At 42.8% G+C, this 23,744-nt stretch overlaps 1 protein-coding gene across 2 annotated transcripts in view; it reads left to right on the top strand.

Annotated features, from left to right (window-relative positions):
* LONRF3 (LON peptidase N-terminal domain and ring finger 3) overlaps positions 1-23,029 on the top strand; it is a 40,732-nt gene extending 17,703 nt beyond the window's left edge. For both annotated transcript variants that reach the window (XM_006872108.1, XM_006872107.1), the window contains 6 exons: positions 10,591-10,705; positions 14,405-14,526; positions 16,662-16,820; positions 17,610-17,772; positions 18,627-18,776; positions 22,874-23,029. In XM_006872108.1, coding sequence (XP_006872170.1) covers positions 10,591-10,705; positions 14,405-14,526; positions 16,662-16,820; positions 17,610-17,772; positions 18,627-18,776; positions 22,874-23,029 — 865 coding nt within the window. The remainder of the gene's footprint in view (positions 1-10,590; positions 10,706-14,404; positions 14,527-16,661; positions 16,821-17,609; positions 17,773-18,626; positions 18,777-22,873) is intronic.
* Positions 23,030-23,744: the final 715 nt, after the last annotated feature.

Raw genomic sequence — 23,744 nt, 5'->3', positions numbered from 1 at the left:
TCACATTTTTGCATGAGACATTTTGCATGGTTCCTGTCGGTATTTAAGTTTATGGCCCTAGACTTAATCTCAACTACTGTATTAGATTAAGGACCCTTGGTAGGATAGTGAATTATGAACTGGGCTGCTAACCACAAGATCAGCAGTTTGAATCTACCAGTTGCTCCACTGGAGAAAGATGAGGCTTTCTGCTCCCGTAAAGGTTTACACCTTCAGAAATAGGTTCGTTATGAGTCTGAAGCAACTCAATGGCACACAACCACCACAGTATACTGGATTAAGAATTTAGAGCTTAAAGGCTGATACTAGTACCACAGGCCTATTATTGTCAGTCAAGTAGAGGGTCTGCCTAGCTTTCATTCTGTGTTGTGTGAGTAGTAGTTAGTAGCGGGTGTGAGCTACTTGGCCAAGCAGCTCTCCTCCAGTGTTTCACATGTTCTCTACCTTCTCAGATCTCTCTGGAGAGGCAAATTATTCCATGTCTGCCCCCCGCCCCCCCCCCCCAAAAAAAAGAAAGCTGCTATGGTCATGTTGCTGTTGTTTAATGCCATCGAGTCGGTGCCAACTCATAGAGACTCTGGTTAGGGTTTCTGAGGAGCAGCTGGTGGGTTTGAACCGCAATCTTTTGATTAGCAGTCAGTCCAGTGCTGATCCAACAGTGCCACACCAGGACTTTGCTATGATCAGGATCTGTTTCAATTTTAACTGTGTACAATTTAAAATGATATATACATTTTCATTTCACAGCTGTTACTTAGCAACTCAGAGGAGGGGCTTCCATGCCAGACAGCCTGGGTTTGAATCATGACTTTGCCACTTACTGGCTGTTTGACCTGTAGCAAGTGACAAGGAAAATAGAGAATAGTCCTTTCTCCAAAGGGTTTGTTAGCATGACTGAGAAAATCTATTTAAAACATTTAGAATAGCAGCTGTTAGACAGTGAACACTCCATAAATGTTCACTATTTTTCCCTATAGATCAGAGGTTTTAAAACTTTAGGTCCATGTGCCCTTGAGGAGGTCATATGTGTGGATTCTAATCGATGTATGAATTGTCTGAGGTTCTATGTAAAAGTGTGCGTATGTGCACGTGTGTGTTTCTAGGAAAAGGTCTACAGCTTTTAGTACATCGCCAATGGGTCTGGTTTTCAAGAAAGCATTAAAAGGAGGCTGAGGTATTTGTGCAGAGGTTGTGAAGATACAGGAGAACAGATGTCCAGAAAGATCTTTTGGTCCACCACACAGTACCCTTCACTGGCATGCAGCCTGCCCTATCCATCAAAGGTACTAGTGTTCTGAATGACTTCTCTTGTTGTGCAGACAAACTGAATAAGGAAGCTGCTACCTGAAAGGTATACAGTGTTATTGTCTGTTAAGTGCCTTGGAGTCATTTATGATTCATAATAGCCCTGTATAAGGTTTCTGAGGCTGTAAATCTTTGTGGGAGCATCAAGCCTTATCATTTTCCCATAGAGCAACTGGTAGACTCAAACTGCCAACCTTGTGGTTTGTAGTCAAGTGCTTATCCTACTGAGCCACCTCACTCCCTAACGTATATAGTAGCTCCCTCCCCTGGTCCCTTATCTGTGGTTTCGGTTTTTGTTTTATTTTTCCTGAGGTTTCAGGTAGTGGTGGTTGGTAGCTGTGTGCCTTGGAGTCTGGAGTCGGTTTGAGGTTTTAGTTGCCAGCGGTTAATCACAGTCCAAAAATTATTATATGGGAAATTCCAAAAAAACCCAAGCAAATCCTAAGTCTTCAATTGCTCACCATTTTGAGTGGTGTGATGCAATCTCTTGCTGCTCTGTCCTGGACGTGAATCACCTTTATGTCTCAGTGACCCGCTCAGCTCTGGTGGTATTGTAGTGCTTGTGTTCAAGTCACACTGATTTTACTTAGTAATTGTTCTGATTTTCTTGTTGCTTATTGCTGTTAATCTCTCTCTTTTTTAAAAACTTTTATTGTGAATTATGTGATTGTTTACATGGGAGAACATTAGGTCTACATTCATCCTATCGTATATATCGTTACATTGCCATGATTACAATCCCCTCCAGGCATCATCAACCAATCAAAGGGTACACCCTGCAAGTCCCCCCCCCCCCCCCGTGGTCAGCACACAGCCTCTCTCCCTCTCTGGGTCCAGAGTCCCCAGCTGTTCCATCTCTCCACATCATCATCTCTGCACATCATCATCTCTGCCTCCATCTCTGGCGTCACTGTTTGTCTGGGTAGGGTCCCACACTCCACTCTTTTCCCTTGATGGTCCCAGAAGCCTCCCGCTCCTGGCCTATAAAGTCAACCACTTCCTTCCTTTTGCTACAAAACATCTATCTTTATATTTCCAAATGTCACAGTCAGTCCTGATAGTAATTATTCACTGTACCGCATGAGTACAACATCTCCCGCACAGACAGATTGGATACTACTCAGTGGAGATTCTACCTTCCTCCACGCCCTCTGAATCTAGGCTCCCTCCTGAAAGCTTGTAAGCCAGTAACTTCTTGCCTTTGTAGCCCCCACCACCACCATTTTGGATAGCCAATGTCCAAGTTGCCCATCCCTGTCTACTCTGTGTATGGAGGGGGTGGGAATGATCCTTGCTGTAAAGATTTGTTCCTTCTATTGAGCTACCGCATCTATAGGTATAGGTCAAGTTCATCAAATTGTATCAGATTACTCTTTTTCCTCTTTCTCCTTCTAGTTGAGCTCTGATCATTGAAGCCAGGTCAAGTGGGTGTTATCTACAAGTGTAGGTGTTCTTGTACATATGCCCTCTCTTCTTCTCAGCTGAACACTTCATTCTCCACTCTAGTCCTCTTTGGCTATGTCAGTGACTCTGGACCCAGGAGTCCCCAGGTCTTACCAAACTGATGGCCAACCAGGTCTCCACCCAGGTTTACAAGAGTGTATTGAACGTGGTTGGACTTAGCTTGCAGCTTCATTGCTGTTTTTCCCTCACTTCCCCTTATCAGTGACCAGTGGTAACCAATCAGACCCAGACCGCATGCCTGCTCATGTCTTCCCCTTGAGTCTTGGAAGGGGGTTTGCCCTGAGGGGACCCAACCTCTTGCCTTGATGTCTCCTGGGCTTGCAACTTGCTTGTTCAGTTGGACTGCTGTTAGTGTTTTTTTTAATTTTACCTGTTGGTCTTCTTTCAAGAAGCTATCTACTGTTCTCCTAACCACTCTAGGCTGGTCTGCTTGTCCTTTCCAGTGGAAATTTCCCACCTCAGAAGATTCTGGATGGGGTTCAGGATTCCACCTATAGTCATATGTAATGCAGAGGCTCCGCAGGAAACCTTCTTCACTGGGCACGTTGTAGACTCTTTTTAAGTATTCCAATCAGTTATAGGCAGAAGACAGACTTACAAGTTTTCTATGGTGATATTTCTGGCTATTCCTTTCTCTCTTCCTGCTGTAAATCTCTTACTGTGCCTAATGTATAAATTAAACTTTATCATAAGTATGTACGTATAGGAAAAAACACTTTTGATATAGGGTTCAAATTCAATCTGTGGTGTCAGGTATCTACTGGGGGTCTTGGAATATATCCCCTGTGGAGACGAGAGCAGAGGACTATAATATTTTTTCTTTCTATTAGTCATGTTTAGTACCCTAACTATTGAAGGCACCTCTGGGGCCTCTTGGAGCAGCCCCAGGTAGCAAGTCTATTTTGAGATGCAGAATCAGAATGTTTGGTATTTGAACCAGTTACCTAATGGCCCAGTGACCTCTTTATCATTTGAAATGAGCTACTTTCAATGTAACCTAGTTTTCTCTGCGTAAGTTAAGGAATTACTTCATTCTCCTCCTTTTCTCTTCATTCGTGTCCCTTTGCTCTCCCCTCCTTCTCTTCTTCTCTTTGCTGCCATTTGGATTTGGTAGCAGCAAGGAATACAATACAAGGATGTAATTGGTGGCAAATAACAGCTCTTTCCAGATAAGCCAAGCATTTTATCCAGGCTGACATCTAACTGAAAGCGTTTATTACTGTTGTTTATGCCGTCACTGTGGCAATGTAAAATGGCCTTTTTGTGAGAAGATATTGCACTGCTTGGATTTAGAAATCCTTCCCCAAGGTGTTTTTAAAATGGTAATAAATAAATAAATAAATAAGAGAGCATGAGAGGCATTGGAATAGCTGTAGATAAGCCATTTGAACTGCAAGGTCGGTGGTTCAAGCTCACTAGCTGCTCCTCAGAAACCCTGTACAGGGTCGCAATGTATCAGAACCAAAACTACACGGCACTCAACAACAAAGCTATCTTTGAGGGGGGTGGGGGAATATGGGTGAATGTATGTATCTACATTTCAGTAGATACTGTCTATTTTAGATCCAGATATACTACATACAGTCCCAAGGAGCTGTGGGGTGCTATGGCTAAGCAAATTGCAAGGTCAATGGTTCAAACCTATCCAGCGGCTCTTTGTGGGACAAGACCTAGTGATCCTACTCCCATCAAGATGATAGCCTAGAAAAGCCTCTAGAGTATTTCTACTATGTTACATGGGGTTGGTAGGATTCGAAAACCAACTACATGACACTTAACAGCAACAATACCACATAGGTGTGGCTGAATCATGTAGGAGAGAAAAAAGATGAGCTGGGGAGTAGCTAGCTGTGTGACCTTAGGTAAGTAACCTGTTTGAGTCTTGATTTCTTGAATAGGAAGATGGAGCTATCATAATTCCCACCTATAAACATATATCAAATTAATTCACATGAAATAGAGAATTGTACATACTAAGGATAGCAAGGGAGGTCTATGCTATCTGTATCCTGCCAGCCTTTACTGAGTAAAACAATAGCCCTGAATGTGCAAGTGGATTGACTATTGAAAGATGCTATCTTTTAAGCATTTGAACCTTGAATTATTACTGAGCAATGATTATGCAGCATCTGTGGCAGCATTCTTGGCGGTTAGCACTCAGATCTGGGCCTTTTACTCATAGCTTTTGCGCAGAAATGACTGTGTCCTTTTTCTGTATATTTCATTCATCTGCTCACTAAATGTCAGTATTTATTGCAATTAATTAGCCAGTTACATCTTTGTTCTTTTGTGTGGATTACATTCTTACATGAACAATAGGTCCATTTGTGAATTTCTTAGGAGAAAAAATAGATTTAGGTATTGGTTGCTGATGTAAATTCATCAGTCATCTTCATCATTAGCATCAGCAAATAATGTATTAGAAAAGCATGCAGATTCACAAGGGAGATGACATATTTTGGTTTGGCTGCCCTAGTAGTTTGATCACAGCAGTGGTACTCTGATCAGGCGGCAAATTACACTTTTAATAAAACCTTTAAAATTTGAAATATACTACACAGTGGAATGGGAACACTGTCGCTCTGTATAATCAGCATCAGATTGCAAACCACAAGGTTGGCAGTTTGAGCCCACCAGCTGCTCTAAGGGAAAAAGATGAGGCTTTCTGGTTCTGCAAAGATGAAGATTTACAGCCCTGAAAACCCTATCCAAGGTCGCTGTGAGTTGGAACTGACTCGATAGCACTTAAACAACAACACAGTGGAACAGTACAATAAATTTAAATTTTTTTCTTTGAGAAATTATCGTAAAGAGAATATACTCTCTCCGTTCAAGAAATTGAAAATTGCTAGTACCCCAGGAACTGCTTATGTGCCCCTTCTCAATCACAAACTTCCCTCCTCCTCAAAAACCATTCTTTTGACTTTTGGCTCTTTGTTTTTCTTTATTGTTTTACCACCTGTGTATGCATCCCTAAGCCATATGATTTCATTTTGCCTGTTTCAATATATAAATTGAATCATCCAGAACACATTCTTCTGTTCTCCATTCTTTTATTTAGTTTTAATTTAAGATTTAGCCATGTATTGCATCGGGATGAATTTTGTTCGTTTTTATCTTTGTTTAGTATTCTATAGTATGAATCTATCTCTGATTTAGTTATGAACAAGATTGCTATGAAAAACGTCTACATTTCCTGCCACATGTGTCTTTTCCCCTTTTTCCTTTTGGGTTCTCTCTCTCTCTCTCACTGAATTGCAGGAGCTGTGTGTGTAGTCTTAGATGTTACATTTTTGTTTGTTGTTGTTGTTGTTGTTAAGTGCTATTGAGTCAGTTCTGAGACTGTAGATGGTTGTGGGAGCAGAAAGCCTCGTCTTTCTCCCATGGAGTGGCTGGGGCGCTCAAATCACTGACCTTGTAGTTTGCAGTCCAGTGTTTATCACACAGAGCTACAGAATTGCAAATGCCTTCTCTCATGTTGCGATCTCCTGTTTTGCTCTCTCAATGGCATCTTTTGATGAATTTGTATGTTCTTCATTCTAATATAGTCAAAATTATCAAGAATTTTATTGATAGTGTTTTTGTTAAATGTTGTATTGTTTCGCCTTTCACATACATTTTTATAATCCATATGAGATTGATTTCTGTGTATGGTGTGAGGGGATAGTCCAGCTTCATCTCCTCCCCCTCCCCCCTTCCCCGCCAGTGGATATCCAACTACAGGCATACCTTAGTGATACAGTTCTAAGGCACCCCAATAAAACAAATATTGCAATAAAGTAAGTCATGCACATGTTTTGGTTTCCCAGCACATTTGAAAGCTGTGCTTACATTAGACTGTAGTCTATTGAGTGTGCAACCAGTGTGCAACCACGTTATGAAACAGACTGAAGTATTGTGAGAACGACTTTAAATGTAACACAAAGATACATTGAAAAAATGGCCCCAATAGACTTGCTCAGTAGACGGTTGCTACAAACTTTTAATTTGTATTTAAAATTTCTTTTGAAAAAGGGCACTAACTGCAAATTGCAGTAAAGTGAAAAGCAATAAAAGCAAGGCATGCCTGTATTCCCAGGAACATTTATTGAAAAAGAGTATCCTTTTCCCTCACTGCTTGGGTTTTTGAAACTGTAAATCTTTATGGGATCAGACAGTCTCGTCTTTCTCCCTTGGAATAATAGCTGGTGGGTTTGAACCATCAGTTAGCAAGCAACCTAGTGCTTAGCCCACAGTGCTACCAGGGCTCCTTGCTCATTTGATTGTTATTGTTAAGTGAGTTTTAACTCACAGTAGCCCTGTATTAGTTTTCCAAGAAGCAGCTAGTGAGTTTGAACCGCCAACCTTGTGATAAGTTGTCCAGTGCTTTATCCTACAGCACCCCACGAAGAGTCCGCTCATTTGATTGTTGTTGTTGTTGTTAAGTGCCGTCGAGTCGGTTCCGACCCATAGTAACCCTGTACAGGGTTTCCAAGGGTGTAAATCTTTACGGGAGTAGAAAGCCTCATCTTTCTCCCGTGGAGCGGCTGGTAGTTTCGAACCGCTGACCTTAAGGTTCACAGCCTGATTCGTAACCACTATGCTACCAGAGCTCCTTTGATTAGTTGTTTTGTATTCTAAAAATCATGTGTAGATTCTTGTAGATTTTCTAAGCTCACCATCATACGATTTGTGACTGATGTCAGATTTGGTTTCTTTCCAATCTTATATTTTCATTTTTCTTTTTGCCTTAGAGCACTGGTTAGGACCACCATAAATTATTTGTTTTTGTTTTGGAAATGTTTGATTTTTAAAAATGTAAAAACGGAAATGTATTAATGTTGTTGTCTAAATGATATACTTTTAAAACAGGACACAAATTCAGACTACACAGAGAGGATCTTAAAAGCCTCTCTCCTATGGCCGGCCTTTGTTGACTTGTTAAGAATAAACAATCTCTATCTCTTCCCTTGACTTGCTGAGTCAAGCTTCTCTCTCTCTCTCTCTCTCTCTCTCTCTCTGTGTGTGTGTGTGTGTGTGTGTGTATGTGTGTGTTTTGAAAGCTCCTCAGGTGATTCTGATGATTAGATTTGGAAACCAGAAGGTTTGCCTCTGTAGAGATTAGTAGGATTGTGTAATACTACAGTGATTCTCAGTCCTAGCCTACACATTACTACCACCTTCAAAAAAAAGCAAACCAAAAACCTTGATGCCAGGGCCTTATCCTACTAGACCAGGTGGCCGATATCTCCGCAGATGTGGCCACCCAAACCCACTGCCATCGGGCTGATTCCCACTCATAGTGATGAAATCTTGATAGAAGACTGCCTCACCTTTCTCCCATAGAGTGACTGGTGGGTTCGAACTGCCGACTTTGTGGTTAGCAGTCCAGTGCTTAGCCTACAGTGCCACAGGGCTCTTTGGTGTGCTGCAGACATCTGGGTGGTACTGTTGGATAAGTACTGGACTGCTAACCATAAGGTTAAACCCACAGTTCAAATCTCCCAGCTGCTCCTTGAAAACCCTATACAGGGTCAGAACTAACTCAACTGCACTTAGCAACAGGTAGTGGGGGGATGGGGCAGGGTGGAGAGGGGCAGGAGGTGGGGTTTACAAAGGGGCGGTATGAAGAAACTTGGAAACATTTGAGGGTAATGATTATGTTCTCTAGGGATAGTCCCATGGGTGTGTGCTTATGTAAAAACTTACAAAGTTGTACACTCTACTAAAGTATGGTGAGTTACTGCGCATCGGTTATATACAGCAGTAAAGGAGCTCTGGTAGCGTAGTGGTTACGAATCGGGCTGCGAACCGCAGGTCAGCAGTTCGAAACTACCAGCTGTTCCGCGGGAGAAAGTGGAGGCTTTCTGCTCCTGTAAAGATTTATAGCCTCGGAAACCCTGTACAGGGTCGCTATGAGTCGGAACCAACTCCACGGCACTTAACAACAATAACAAAGTGGTTCAAGAAGGCCTGGTAGCACAGTGCTCAGCTGCTAACCTAAAGGTCTTCAGTCCAAACCCAACAGCAGCTCCAGGGCACAAAGATGTGGCAATCTGTTTCCATAAGATTTCAGCCTGGGAAATCCTATGGGTCAGTTCTACTCCCCCATAGGGTCAGAGTCCATGACTGCTGCACAAAGGTTATGGTTTGGTTTGGAAAGCTGTGATCTTGATGCATAGTTGAGAATCATTGTTCTAACAGAAAAGGCACAGGAGTGCTGAAAGTGGATAGTTTTGCCTGTTTACACTCAGACAAGTGACTTCTCCTCCTCTGGACTTCAGTTTCATTCTGAGTAAATGGGTAAAATTTCTTCTCAAGTCCTGATTTGAAGCTTTGACAGTTGAATTCTCTGCTCTGCCTGGCAATGTGGCTCAGACTGCTGGTGCACCTCCAGGCCACATGAGGGAGCTGTGCAGCTGGCTGCCTCTCCCTGTCAACTGAACTCGCTTGTGAGGGCTAAGTAGGCTGGCCAGGCGTCTTTCCCTTCTTTTTGTGCTCTCGTCCTTATGGTGAGTGCAAACCCCACTTCTGAGCTATCATCTTCAGCTGCCCCCACCCACTGGTCCTGCTGCAGGTGAGCCTTTCTCTGAGTGATGGCAGTCCGTGAATCTCTGAATGTCTACAACAGACTTTATAAAAGGATCATTAGATTGCTTCGAAAATACCCAGCTCCCCTAAAGCAAGGAAAACATAGGTTCTAATTGGAGCATGTCTGCGTGTGTGTGTTTCAGTAGCACATTAATAATACAACTCCACTGTCTTAGGAAAATTGTTCATCCATATAAAGGCAGGTATGTGTTGTTAGAGGTGCAGTTTTAAGATTCTTCAGGCAGTACATGTTGCTTAGGTGAAAAAAGCAATCAAGGTTAGCAAAACAGCCAGGTATTTTTCTGTTGTAATGTGTACAGTTGCGAAATTGTTGAATTGTGTGTATAAGAGGGAGAAAGAGTGAGAGCGAGTGTGTGTGAATACGTATGTGTTAATACCAGGGCTTCAAACCATTTTTCCCCTGTTCTGTCATGGCCAGGAATCAAAACTCAACACATGTGAATTTTTCAAATTTGGGTGAACCAGAACAGGAAAATTTACAGGCAGAAGCCCTGCTAGAAACGTAATCTCCCCCCTAAGACAACAAGGGCAGTATGTGCGTTGCATACCAACCAGATCCCATGCCTGTTGGATTTTTGAGCCTGAAACAGCTGTGCTCAATTCAAAGATGGTGGCCAACAACAAAGATGTGTGTCACTCTCTACAGTTCATCAAGCTCCTGAAAGGCTACACTAGACCTCTTCCGAGTCTCCTTTCCAGGGTGTTGACCCATGATTTTTCTCATTTCAATGATTTTTTCCAGATCACCCAAATATGAAAAATTTGAGTCTATTCCAGTTTCACGACACTGGCTATGACTGAACCAGTTTGAAATTGTTGGAAGTCATGTGTGTGTGTGTGTGTGTGTGTGTGTGTGTGTGTGTATTTACATATACTCAAGGTGAACAGGTTACCTAAATATTTTTAGAATTGAGTCTACTCAGACATACTGGACATTGATCTCTGTTGTCTGAGGGGACCAGGCAGGGGAAAATAAACTCTGGGTGCCCCAGAAGAGACTGACTAGAATTAATGCTAGAAAAATTGTCTAGCTCCACCTGAAATTTTAATAAAGGCATTATTTTAAATGCTGCTCAGAAATGAAAAACAGATGTACCAACAAGAGCAATGATAACAAAAAAGAAATCACCGTCTTGATTTCCCAAACCATGTTACTTGACCTTTGAACATATTTGTGTGTGTGTGTGTGTCTTACTGCCATCTTCTTCCCTTATGATTCTTAAATTTCAGATTATTTTATGAGCCAGTTACAACACCTTGTGGACATACCTTCTGCTTAAAATGCCTTGAAAGATGCCTGGATCACAATGCCAAGTGCCCGCTGTGCAAAGATGCTCTTTTACAGGTAAAATAGTCTTTCTGTCTTGAATGAGGTGGTGGATTCGGGCGCAGGTACTAAGCCAGTGTCCAAGGAGTTCTGTTGTGGCACTGTAGGATAAGCACTAGACTGCTAATCATGACATCAGCTATTCAAACCCACCAGCCACTTCTTGGAAACTATATGGGGATCGCTGTGAGTCGGAGCTGACTCGACAGCACTTAACAACAACAACCGTGCCCAGTAGGCCCCTGGGACCATTTATTTTCTCCTGCCTCTCTTCCGTCTCCACAAAATCACTCAGAAAAACTGGCAACGTCTCCCTTTTTATTGTCAATAGTGAAATTCATTTGTGTCCGAGATGGCTTCAGACCAGTTAATTCTATTTGAACCCACTGCTGAGAATTTGCCATTCCACCTCCTGATAGACTGTATCAGAATCTCTGTTTGAATAAGGTCCCCAAGTAATTCTTACAGATTCCCTCAAACTCACTGCCATTTAGTTGGTTCTGACTCATAGCGACCTTGCAAAGGCTGTAAATCTTTGAGCAGACAGCTTCTTCTTTCTCCGATGGAGGGGCTGGTGAGTTCAAACTACCAATCTTGCAGTTAGCAGTCAAGTGCTTATCCTATAGCACCACCATGGCTCCTTACAGAGCCCCAGGTGATTCTTACATTTACATACAAATCACCTGGGCATCTTGTTAAAACAGGAGATTCTACTTGAGGGTGGAAAGGTGAAGTGTCAGCAAGGAGTGAACCGGAACGAACCAGTTCAAAGCCCTGGTTGGGGACAAAAGTGCTAGCTAGTCCGATAAGATGATGAAACTCTAAATCCAGATTCTAATTCCAGCATGTCGGCCACCTGATTCACTTTAATCTTGGTGTGAACCATTTATCCTCTCTGGACTTGGACAAGATAAACTCTGAAATCCCCTTATCATTGATGTTTATTCTGTAGTTAAAAGAAATCAGCTTCCAGGTCCCGAGAGAAACCTTTATAGACGTCCAGTGTGATTCTGGTCTCCCCCTTGGTGTGCAAAGAACTGCACTTATTCACAGACACTTGGTGACTTCAAAAGCTCCGAGCCGTTCATATCCTCTAAAACGAATCACACAGCCGCCCCAGCCTCCTTTTCCCAGTGACCCAGGTGAAATTCCTCTAGCTAAGAAAGAATCCTGGGAGTCTACCTTGTTTTCCTTCCCTCAAGCGCTTGTGTGGCACATTTTACCCTTGGTATTACTGCTGCTGACCCCAGCACCCAGAGGAGAGGCTGGGGAGGCAAGACTATTTCTGGGTGAACGCAGATCCAGAGAAGCCACTATCCCCCACACTCCGCCATAGAAACTCAGGGAAGGAACGAAGGGTGTGAGTTCTCACTCTCTTCCCTGGGTTAAAGGGGTGTAGTGGTTAGGGCCTGTTAAGTCAGTTCCGACTCATAGAGAGAGACCCTGTATAGCCTTTCCGAGGAGTGGTTGGTGGGTTTGAACTGCCGGCCTTGCAGTTAGCAGTCCAATGCTTATTTATAGAATCATCCAGGACTCGTGCACTGTGGTGCCACTGCAAAGTTCAGAGAAGCAGAAAGAAGAAAAGTCAACTCATGTACCTAGAGAAAGCCACATTTTTGTACGTATCTCTCTTAGGTTTAAGGAGCCCTGGTGGCACAGTGGGTTAAGCATTGGGCTGCTCATCACAAGGTCAGCAGTTCAAACCCACCAGCCACTAAATGATGAGGTTGTCTGCTCCCATAAAAACTTGCAGTTTTTGAAACCCTAAGGAGCAGGTTTACGCTGTTTTATACGATTGTGAGTTGGAATCGACTCGATGGCCGTGGTTTTTTTGGGTTCCTAGGTTTAAGGAGTCCTGGTATGCTGCTATATGATAAGCACTGGACTGTTAACCGCAAGGTTGGTGGTTCCAGCTGACTGACCACTCCTTGGAAACCCTGTACAGGGTCCCTATGAGCCAGAACCGACTTGATGGCATTTAACGGCAACAGGTTTAAGGAACCCGAAAAACCCAGGAGCCTTGGTGGCATTGTGGGTTAGGCACTGGGCTGCTAATCACAAGGTTGGTGGTTCAAAGCCACCAGCTGCTCCATGAGAGAAAGCTGAAACTGTCTGCTTCCATGAAGATTTAGTCTCAGAAACCTGTTGCAGAGGCGCATGAGTCACACTTGGCTCAAGGGCAAGGGACTTGTTTTTTTAAGGTTTAAGGAGCCTTGGTAGTGCAGTGGCTAAAGCACTTGGTGACAGTTCAAACCGCTGCTTTTGTGAACATTTACAGCCTCAGAAATCCTCTGGGTAGTTGTACCCTGTCATTTTGAGTTGGAATCGACTCCACGGCAGTGGTTTGGTTTTGGTTCCTCAGTGTTTTTAATTTTTTTTAGCTTCAGTTGAATGCTGATTTGCTACTTCGCAGATTTGCTGTTTCCTGAGTTGCTGCTGGTCTCCAAAGCCTGGGTCCCTAGTCCGTGCACTTGGAGCTACCAGGCAGGGCCTGGTAAATAAGGCATTCTGGACTCTGGGACTAGATGACAGGCTTGTCTATCTCTGTGTGCTCACACAGGGTCACCCACCACTTTACACAGAGAAATATCTTATTCCAATCACTGTCACTGCAGAATAGACGGACACAATCCACACAGGGAAAGGAAAATTATCTGAAGTCGTCTAATACTCAGGAGCTCCCCCTGCTGGTCTGTACAGATCCTTTTCATTGCAAGCACTCCACTGTTTAAAACCTTCCTTGTCTGGTGATTCACATTATTAAATACCCACAACGTGCTGATCCCTGTGTGTGTGTATATATGTGTGTGTGTGTATATATATATATATATATATATGTTTTATAACATCATTTCAATAATAACTAGACGTATAATAATGATTTTTAAAAACCAAATAGACAAACAAAATAAAACCACTAGTTTTCATCTCCCCTCATATTTTTTCAAATACTACTGGTTTTCATACCCCCCATTTTTTCCAAATACTAAAGTGCAGCGGCCCCCACTCCTGTTGAGTCTATTCTGACTCCTAGCAACCATATAGGACAAAGGAGAATTGCCCCCGTGGAGTTTCTGAGGCTGTCAGTCTTCATGGGAGCAGACTGCTATGTCTTTCTCCTGTGCAAAATTTGAACCACCAGTGCTTAACCTACTGTGCCACCAGGGCATGTCTCAACTGAAGCTGAAGGAGAACAAATCATTATCATCATGTAGATGGTGCAATGTCCAAAATCCAAGCATTGGCCTTGGGGTAAAAGGTAGAGACATGGCAGTAAAGGATCACTGGCTGAACCTTGCCATTACTGCCCTTCCGCACATCCCAGCGACCATTTCTGTTAGCTGAGAAATGCTAACCAGAAAGAAGGAAGGGAAGGATTTTTTTTACTTTGTGGTTTCTTTTGCGGGGTGGGGTGGGGTGGGGCAAGAACATGGTCTCAATTTCAGTGTTTGGGGGAAACGCTGAGACTTTTAAACCTTCAGTGCAAGTTTTGTTACTGTTACAATATTAAAAAAAAAAATTTTAAGTCCAAAAATAATTCATTGCATGTGTCTGTTCTGTTTTGTTTTAAACTGAACTCTACCATCCAGAATACATACATTCTCATCATCTCAGCTGGTTAATTGGGGGGTCAAAGTTATGCTAATATGTGGGTTCTTTGACAGTTCTGTGTCTGATGGCTGTATAATATTCAATGGCCTATTCTTCCCAATATAGTGCTTGACATCACGAAAATACAGCAAAACTATAATAATGGAAGAGCTAATAGCTAAATTCCTTCCAGAAGAATTAAAAGAACGAAGGAGGCTTTATGAAGAAGAAATGCGAGAACTGTCTAAGTATGTATATATGCATATATATATATATGTATGCATGTTTTTATTTTTGGTTTCACTCATACCAGCTTATGAGAACTGAGTATGCATTTGTCTTCCCCCTTCCTCACTCAGTGGGATCATGTTAGTAACATGAAATGGACCCTGATTGGAGGTGGGGGCACTTACACTGAAGAAGCATAAACTGAATCATTGCCCAGTACATGGCTTGTCACTGATAACAGTGTGTCTCTGGCAGCAGTAAAATGGTGTAGCTTAATCAATGTCCAGAGACGGTCTTCAAATACATGAGGGGTTGCTACAAAGCGAAGACCTTTTGGTATCATCAAGACCTGGGTTTAAGACCCAGTTTGGCTACAAAGTGAATATATAAGAAGGCTTCAAACAAGTTCATGGAAAAATGCTATTATCTTGTAATTCCATGTCCTCACAAACTTTTTAAAGGCCCCCTCATACTTCACGACACTAGCAGCTCACTAAACTGCTTTGAGCCAGTTTCCGCTGTGTAGTTTGGGGAAAGTAACAGTTCTTAGATCATGTACATGTTATGAAGATTAAATGAGGTAATACATAGCAAGCTACACATGGGTAGCCGGAGAAGTGAAGGGTAGAAACAGAGAAGCAAGTGGGGCTCCAAGCTCTCTCAGCCTCGCTGGAGGAAGAGCTCATGTAGAAAAGACAGGAGACGCTCAGTCATCCCCTCCTCACACTGCATGCCTTCCCTCTCCCCAACTTCAGGGGAATAGAACTCAGGGGCTCTGGAAGCAAGGCTCCTGATGGCAAACGCTGTTCTGGTTTTACGCTCAGCCTGTAAAGAACACTTCTAAATGCTGCCACCAGTTAGAACGTACCTTACTCTGAATAACATATTTTCCTCTTTGTATTAGAACCACTCAGGGCATCTTCATCTTTATGTCTGAATTAAAAATTAGCCTTGTGTATTCATAAGACCTTTTCTCAATATTACTTAATGTCTTATTAACAAACACTAGAATAGACCAGGGGCCATTGGCTAAGCACTGGACTGCTAACTGCAAGATTAGCAGTTCCAACCCACCAGCCGCTCTGTGAGAGAAAGATGAGGCTTTCTGCTCCTGTAAAGATTTTCAGTCTGAGAAGCCCTATGCAGGGTCACTGAGTCTGAATTGACTTGATGGCAGTAGGTTTTTCTACTTAAAGGAATTCTAAACTTAATCCTTTTGAACACTGACCCAATGGTCTCAGGCCTCTCATGGGTTATAGATGTATTGGATTTGTGAAACAAGAGGACAGTGCTGCTGCCAGAAGCTGCCCCACTTGGTGGCTCCCCAGTCTGGGTCTCGGGCGAGGGGGGAGGGGGGAAGACACACACTTGTTGAAATGCACACTTCTGAGTACAAATGCCAGAGCCTACCACATCTGCAGCTCTGGAATTTCAATAGTCGAGGCATCTGCATTAAAGTGTCTCAGTGACTCTGATGGGGTCCTGGCAATGGTGCTAGACTGCAAACCGCAAAGGTGGCGAGCCAAACCCAGCAGCCACTCCTTGAAAACCTTACACAGGGGCCATTGAGTCAGAAGTGACTCAATGGCACTCAACAATAAGAAGAAATGACGGATGCACAGGAAAGCTTGAGCATCACTGGGTGAGATCACTCTTGCTTCTTGCTTCTCTTGTGCTGCTAGGTCTTCTCTGCAGATTCTCTAGGGGCTTTGAAAAGTTGAGTTGCCCATGGGAAAATTTCCCACCATTCATTTGAAGAGCTGGGTCCAGTTATGCCATCAGTACCCTTGCCTATCCTGCCAGTAAAACACCTGAAGAGGCCATTGTGAGTGGAGAGCATGAAAGCAAAGGGAAGCAGATACATAAAGACCATCCACAGTGATAAGATATTAGCGAACAACAGCTAAATTCGAATGTATAGAAACTGTATGTCAGTTCAAACATCGTAGTCCTTAGGGTAGCCTCTGCACACTCGATAATAGGAGCTGATCCCCACAGCATCAGTGGCATTTCAATATGTTTCTATAAGCCCTCAGACAGTGATGCTGCCTGCCTTTTTCCCTGGGGGCCGGGGGCCACAGGTGATGCTTGTCTAATCCCTCTCTAGTCGGCCTCATTGCTCTGACGTCACCATATGATTTGCTTTTCCTGACAGCTTAAATAAGAACGTGCCTATTTTTGTGTGTACTATGGCCTACCCCACCGTTCCCTGTCCCCTACACATCTTTGAGCCTTGTTACCGTCTGATGATTCGTAGATGCATTGAGACAGGCACAAGACGGTTTGGCATGTGCCTTGGAGATCCTGTTAAAGGGTAAGTGAGGAGCTAAGCGAATGCAAGGAATGGGTGTTGAGGGCTTGTTTTGACTTGGGGTGTTCCCAGGATGTAGAGAGGCACGACTCGTGAAACTTAGGTAGCTCCAGATATAAGCACTTATTTATAAAGATCAGGATCCTTCTAGCCCCACGGTCACCATCCTAGAGGCTGCCTATATAACAGAACCTCGGGATTAACTGGAGACCTGGTGTGGCGCTGTGCATTAATGTGCTAAACTGAAAGGTCGGTTTGAACTGCAGGGTTGGTGGTTCAAGCTCACCAGCTGCTCCTTGGAAACCCTAGACAGGGTCGCTATGAGTCGGAATCTGACTCAACAGCATGTAACAACAACAGACTGTGGTGTATATTACAATATGTGTTTTGTAAGAGCGTGGACCTTTGCGCCAAACTGCCTGGATTCATATTCTGGCTCCGGCCTGGGAGTAAATTTGACCTTGAGCAAGTTACTTCCCTTTTCCGTGTCTCAGGTTCCTTGTCTGTTACGTGAGTAAAAATAGCAGTGCCCACCTCATTGAGCTTTTTGGCAGGCTTTCTGAGTGAATGCACATAAGACACTAAGCACAGTATTAGGCACGGAGTCTGCTCAGTAAATGGTGGCTGTGATTTCCTGCAGGTGGCCTGCGGCTTCTTTTGTAATTGTAGCTCTAGATCCTGGGACATGCAGAGTGCCAGAAGTCCCTTGAGGCAGGCAGACATGGCTGAGGGGCAAGGTTAAGGAAACAGAATTTAAGAATCTACTTTCTTAACTCCACTCTCCATAAACAGATTTGCTGAATATGGCTGCATCCTAGAGATTAGAAATGTTCAATTCTTTGCCGATGGTCGCTCAGTGGTTGACAGCATAGGCAGGAGACGCTTCAGGGTGCTCCATCAGGGCCAGCGGGATGGTTACAACACGGCTGACATTGAATACATTGAAGACCAAAAGGTAAGTGACCATTGAATCCAAATCCCAAAGCTAGGAGAGATTGCATTCAGAGATGGTTGCAAAAGAATTTCTCAGAACAGTTGGGGTTCTTGAGATGCCTCACTAAGTTGCTGCTGATCTGTTGAGTTTCATTCATGTGTTCCAAGCGCTACTCTAGCCTGACGCTAGGGCCCATTTAGCCCAAAGTTAATGTCCTGGCCACAGATCCAAGTGACAGAGCTGGAGTGGGCTGTATATATGTGTGTTTATTGATGGCTATTTGAACAGTTTTGAGATGATTGGAGTTTCACAGATGCACGTGTTTTCAAATGTATAACCTGGCTAAGAGCCCTTCTCCATAGTCCATCATCGTGTCCAGTTACTCCTTGGTAGATAATCCATGTTTGTTTCTGTTTGCATTCCCTGCAGAGTACAAGATTCATAAATAGTTTCATCAGGGAATATAGCTTGAAATATAGAGACACAGACACATTCGTGTCTCTTTTCCTAGTGAGTAGTAGGAAAAGAAATGTGCAAAACAAGGGCAGAAGCATAGATCATGAGCATCAGTAGTTTAACACTGCCCCTCCACTCAGGCCACTTGGAATCTCTGCCCTTCTATATAGCTTGGTGTTTCATCTCATTTACCCAGCAGACCCTGTTCCCTTCCTCCATCCCTAGTGGTATTTACACAGAGTATGTACACATCTGACCAAAGAGCCATTCCCGTATCATCCAGGAGAAAGCTGGATAAGTTGACCCTTCCCATAGGAAAACAGGATGGATGCTCAGAGAGAGAGTCCAAGAACCCAAAGGAGTTCTGGGACTGGTGGAGAAGGTACAGAATGCTTCATTTCTACTTTGATATATTCCAGGTTCAGGGAGAGGATTATGCTGAACTGATGACACTACATAACTGTGTATATGAGCAAGCATCAGTATGGTTTCATTCACTCAAATCATCAATGAAGAATCGGATACTCCATCACTTTGGTCCAATGCCAGAGAAAGATGCGGATCCCCAGGTATATACACATTTCTCTTTACAGTGTCTTATCCTACTAGATGAAAGTGTTGAGAATGCCTAGGATCTGTGGCTGGATGGTTGCCACCCAGAAAAGCCAAGGCAGAGAGGAAGATGGATCCAATTTGGTATTGTTTGAGCAGTGGGCATCATGGGTAAGGCCAAAAAGCTCTCAAGGTAGAATTGGGCTAGCTAAAGTACAGTAGTAGGAATTTGGATTCAAGACAGATTTTGAGAGGTAAGTTATGTGAGAGAACAGAGTGCAGGCACCACAAATAGAAGAATTTTCGATGGGAGCCAGAAGATACACACCATGGTCGTGTGTTAGGGTGACAAGATAAACGCTAAAGAGAAAGGTATCCTGGTAGCAGAGACCAAACCTTCCAGAAAGCTTCTCTCCTCTATTGCTGCAGGAGCTAGAGGTAGGGCCAACTACTGACAAAAGTCCAGTGGTAAGACCACAGAAACTGTTCATGCCCAGACCCATCCACCTTATCTCTACAGGTCTAGACCTTCGCTAGTGATCTCATTTGAGGTAGCTAGAGCCAGGGAAAACTGACTCAATCTCGAAATCTATCAACGGCTGAATTCTATTACAAAGCTGCTCTTCATTAGGTTCTACTGGATCAGCCTGTTTCCTGGGTGGGGGGTGGATTCCATTTTGGAGATCAAGCTGCAGAGGAGAAGCTTTCCAGGAAAGTGGAGATTGTTACTAGATTTCCCCAATCTTGGCTTGTGTGGTAGGAACTACCAGATCCTTGAAGGGAATTCTACTTCAAGGGATACTTTCTTTCAAGGACATGGCTGGAGATATCCTAACCAAGCATTTCCCCCACCGTTTCCTTTTTCCATATTCTAATCTGGCTCTCTCCTACATGATTATCTCTAACACTTTCTTAATTCATTACTCACCCTCATTTCCAACAGAAAAATCTAATTTTTTTTTTTTGCCAGAAAACTGGTCCTGCTTGCTAGCTGTGTGACCTTGGTGACTCACTTCCCTCTCTCAATTTTCCCCTCATCTTTGAAATAAAAGAAGTGCATGAGGAGGGCCCTCAACTCCTCTCGGTCTCACAAACACCCACCTGTTCCCTGATGGTCTGAAGTAGCTTGTTATCTGCAGACCAAAAAGATGGCCCCTTTCCCCCCCCAAACAGAGGCCTGGTGATTGTTGATGGGAGAAAGGCCAGTTAGAGGAGCTCCTGCCTCTGGGCTGCTGTGATGCAGGACTTATAGCAGAGCTCCGAGCAAGCTCCTGACCAAGCTTAATGTTCCCCCTCACCTGGGAAGCATTCTCCCCAGTCAAGCAAAAGAGCGAGATAAGCAATGATTATGGCATCTTTCAAAGGAGAAAGCACAGATGCCACAGTGTGAGTCAGAAGGACTTAATGACATAGAAATCTGAAATCTTGGGTTTCACTTCATATTAAAAACTGTCATTATGTTGCTTTGGCAGCAGCGTGCTAAAATAAGACATCTGGTCTGCTCCGCTCCAGCCAGTCCTGTAGCTCCTATAATCCCACCAGTATGAATGTTCTAAGCCTCAGGAGGAGTCCTGATACGCATAAGCGCTGGACCACAAGGTCGATTCAAACCCACCTGCCACTCCTCGGAAACCCTATACAGTTTCGCTATGAGTCAGAATCGACTCGATGGCACTTAATAACAAGCCTCATGAGGTGGTTGCTTAGAAACAGCCCTAAACACTAACAGCAGCTTAAATAGCTTTTTTAATGATCTTGGGAAAGGAAATTCTTCTATTCAGAGCTGATAATGGGAAGGGGAACATGGGACAAACTGCAGTGAGGATCAAAAAGAATCCAAATGAAGCTAAAGGTATGGAGAGGCAAAAAAAGTCATGGATTTGGGGAATATCAGATGAACCAATTTGAGGCCAAAGAATCTCAGGTGTTGGTGGCTTGAATGTAGGTTTTCTGTTGTCCTAAAATTAATATTCCCAAAATTGTGGGCAGAGAGACCTAAAGCAATCTTAGAAGTGGAAGACACAGTGTAGTGGATATTCCAGTTTGGAAAATTACAATGGGTAGGAGAGCATGATGTATTGTTAGGATACTGATTTGTTTGCTTTAACAAATACCAAAAATAACTGTAGCTTAAACATGAATAGAAGCCCTGGTTATGGTGCAGTGAGCTAAGCACTGGGCTGCTAACCACAGGTTAGTGGTTCAAACCCACCAGCCACTCCGTGGGACAAAGGTGAGGCTGTCTGCTTCTGTGCCGAGAGCCTGCCCCGGCATATTTATTTCAGGGTTTTTTCCGAAGGCGGGTGCAGTGTCGGCGATAAGGATTACACGGAGTCATGGGTCATGATAAATTCAAAATCCTATTATTACATGCTTTATTATTATTTCTATGGCTACTCTAATACTCTACTTCTCTCATTCTTTACTGTCCTGCTCATTCTTTACTCCCCTGCTCTCCTGCTCATTTCTTCTGCTCCCTTTACTAGCTTCCCCTCCCTCCATTCTTGTCTCGTTCTATTTTCCTCTACTTACTCTTACCTCTACTTCTTGCCTCTAATTTTTCTTCCACCCATTCTTCTACTTCCCATCTTCCCTTCTTCTCCTTCTTCCCTTTCTCTCCTTCCTCCCTTCTTCTTTGTTCTAGCTTACAACCCCTTATATACCATTACAGAAAACATTGCTTTCATAGTAATCAATGACATCAAGGTACAATCTATCTTGGGGCACATTCCTTATGGTTTACAATTCTTAAATTTACAACAGGGATGAGAAGTTACAGCAAAGACATTATCTCAAGGCATAGGAGACATTCAGGAGCCTTGAAACCTTTTAAACATTTGTTCCTACATAAATCTATTCTTTTCTCTGAGAAGCAAGTTAACCTTCACATATTTCTTAACCTTTGTCTGTTAAGTCTTGTTAATTTTAGTTGTTAGGTGCAATTAACTCTCCATTGACTTCTTCCATACACTATCTGTTTATAGCCTACAAAAACATCACTTATCAGGGAAACTGAGGCTATGAAAAACAACTTCTCTAATTTACCGATCATTAATTTAAGAACGTCTAAGTCAGACTTTTTATTTAGTATCTGTATATACCCATAGCCTTTATCTAATTGTTTTTAGGAATTTTTGTACCCACAGCCCTTATTTATGGCTGTGGGATTCTTTATTGCCTTAAACTAAGGCTATAAGGAAGAATGTTTACAATCACTAAACCTAAGCCGGCAGTAATTCAATTGACAAATCCTGTCTCCTAGCAGTCTTAAGAATATTGTTAATATAAGTATTAAAACTACCTAAGATTACAAGTAGAATAAAATGTAGCTAATCTGTGGCTTCTAACTTTTAATAAAAATATACTAAAGTGTAGGAGAGTCAAAAATCTAAAGTAAAAAGGAATACTAATAAAATCATGAATAAATCAGAGAATGATTTAACAAGAGAAAAATTTAACTAGGGGTCTGTGCATAAAAATAATAAAACAACTCTTTGTGGCTCTGCCATCCAAAGAGAAAAAGAAAAGAAAAGAAAATATTTCATTGTTGTTTTGCAAAGACAATGAATTCTTCATGCGTAGGTTCCCCCATGTCTCATTTATTTAATTCCTGGATTAATATGTCTCAATTTATTTATTTTAATTCCTTAATTAATTATGGCCCTGGCCACTTCTGTAAAGATTTGCACCACCAGGACTCTTCCTGGAGGGGCAAGACAGCTTTTCCCTGAGCTTACTAAGGGGGACCCAGGCTCCTTCATTAGAAAGTTCTGTGTGCTCCAGCGGATTGCTGTCATCTTGATTGAAGACTGCTGATCATCACCATGTTCATGTTTAGCCAGGAGGAAAGAAGAGCAAAGAGGAAGGCAGAGAGAGCATGTGCACCTCACTCAGGCGTGACAAGTATCACTTCTTTTAGTATCACTTTGTCTTTTGGCCTCACCTAGCTGCAAGCGAGTCTGGAAAATGTAGCCTTCATTCTGGGAGGAAAATGGATATGCAGTAGTGTCTGCTACACACAGAAGCAGTATGTTTACCTGGAGGCTTTGGAAATCTGCAGGCTGCTCTTGCTTCCGTGAGAATTGGGTGAATCCATTGTATCTCTCTATTGCAGATGAATCCAGATGGTCCAGCCTGGTGCTGGTGGATATTAGCAGTTCTTCCATTGGAAAGCCGAGCTCAGCTCCCATTCCTAGCAATGAGGTCGTTAAAGGAGAGACTGAATAGTATTCGGCGTGTTGTGGCCTTTATATCCCGGACTCTAAACTAGTAAGAATGGATTTCTGAAGAGTCGTACCCACCCTCACCACTGCCCCAGTGTATATACTTGCAATAACATCATTGTAGAAGGGGAGATCAAACCAGAAGTATTATCCTACTGTGGATCACAGGGGAAAATTGAGTAGAGACCAAAAGAATGTGATCTGGTTCAACACTTGATGTCTCAAGATGTTCTTGACCTGCTGCACTAAGGCATGAACAGCAGAGGTGTTTCAGAATCCTGAGGTGGGGGTTTGGGGGAGTTTTTATTTTGAATTTTTTTCCATAAAATGTTCCAAGTGTTGAAAGTGGTTTTGCTTTAATTTTCTTTTCTTTCCTAGATAAATGACTGTGTGGTTGAAATGTGAAGCAAACACACTAATAATGTTGCTGCATTATTTCACTGACTAGAGTCTCATTCCATATGGTTCAGGTTTTAGTAAGCATTGTACAAATTCATTTTCAGCCTTCTTTCTGTTTTAATTTATTTTTTGCACTACTGAATCTTCCCACCCCTACATGTATGTTTGTAACTACTTTAAGTGTCCATTACTGAAAAGTCAGTTACTTTATTTATTGGTGTGGTTTACTGTGGACGAATGCCTAGAGGGGAGTAACAATACTAGAAATGTGCAATGTGCAATTTGTGCTTCAACTTTTTTTTAAAACTGCATTTGATCCCAGTTCTTGGACCATTTTTATACCTATTCAGTTGGATGTTTAAA

Source organism: Chrysochloris asiatica, unplaced genomic scaffold (genome assembly GCF_000296735.1).
Source record: "Chrysochloris asiatica unplaced genomic scaffold, ChrAsi1.0 scaffold00183, whole genome shotgun sequence".
Classification (NCBI taxonomy): domain Eukaryota; kingdom Metazoa; phylum Chordata; class Mammalia; order Afrosoricida; family Chrysochloridae; genus Chrysochloris; species Chrysochloris asiatica.
This window is presented reverse-complemented; position numbering and strand designations above follow the sequence as displayed.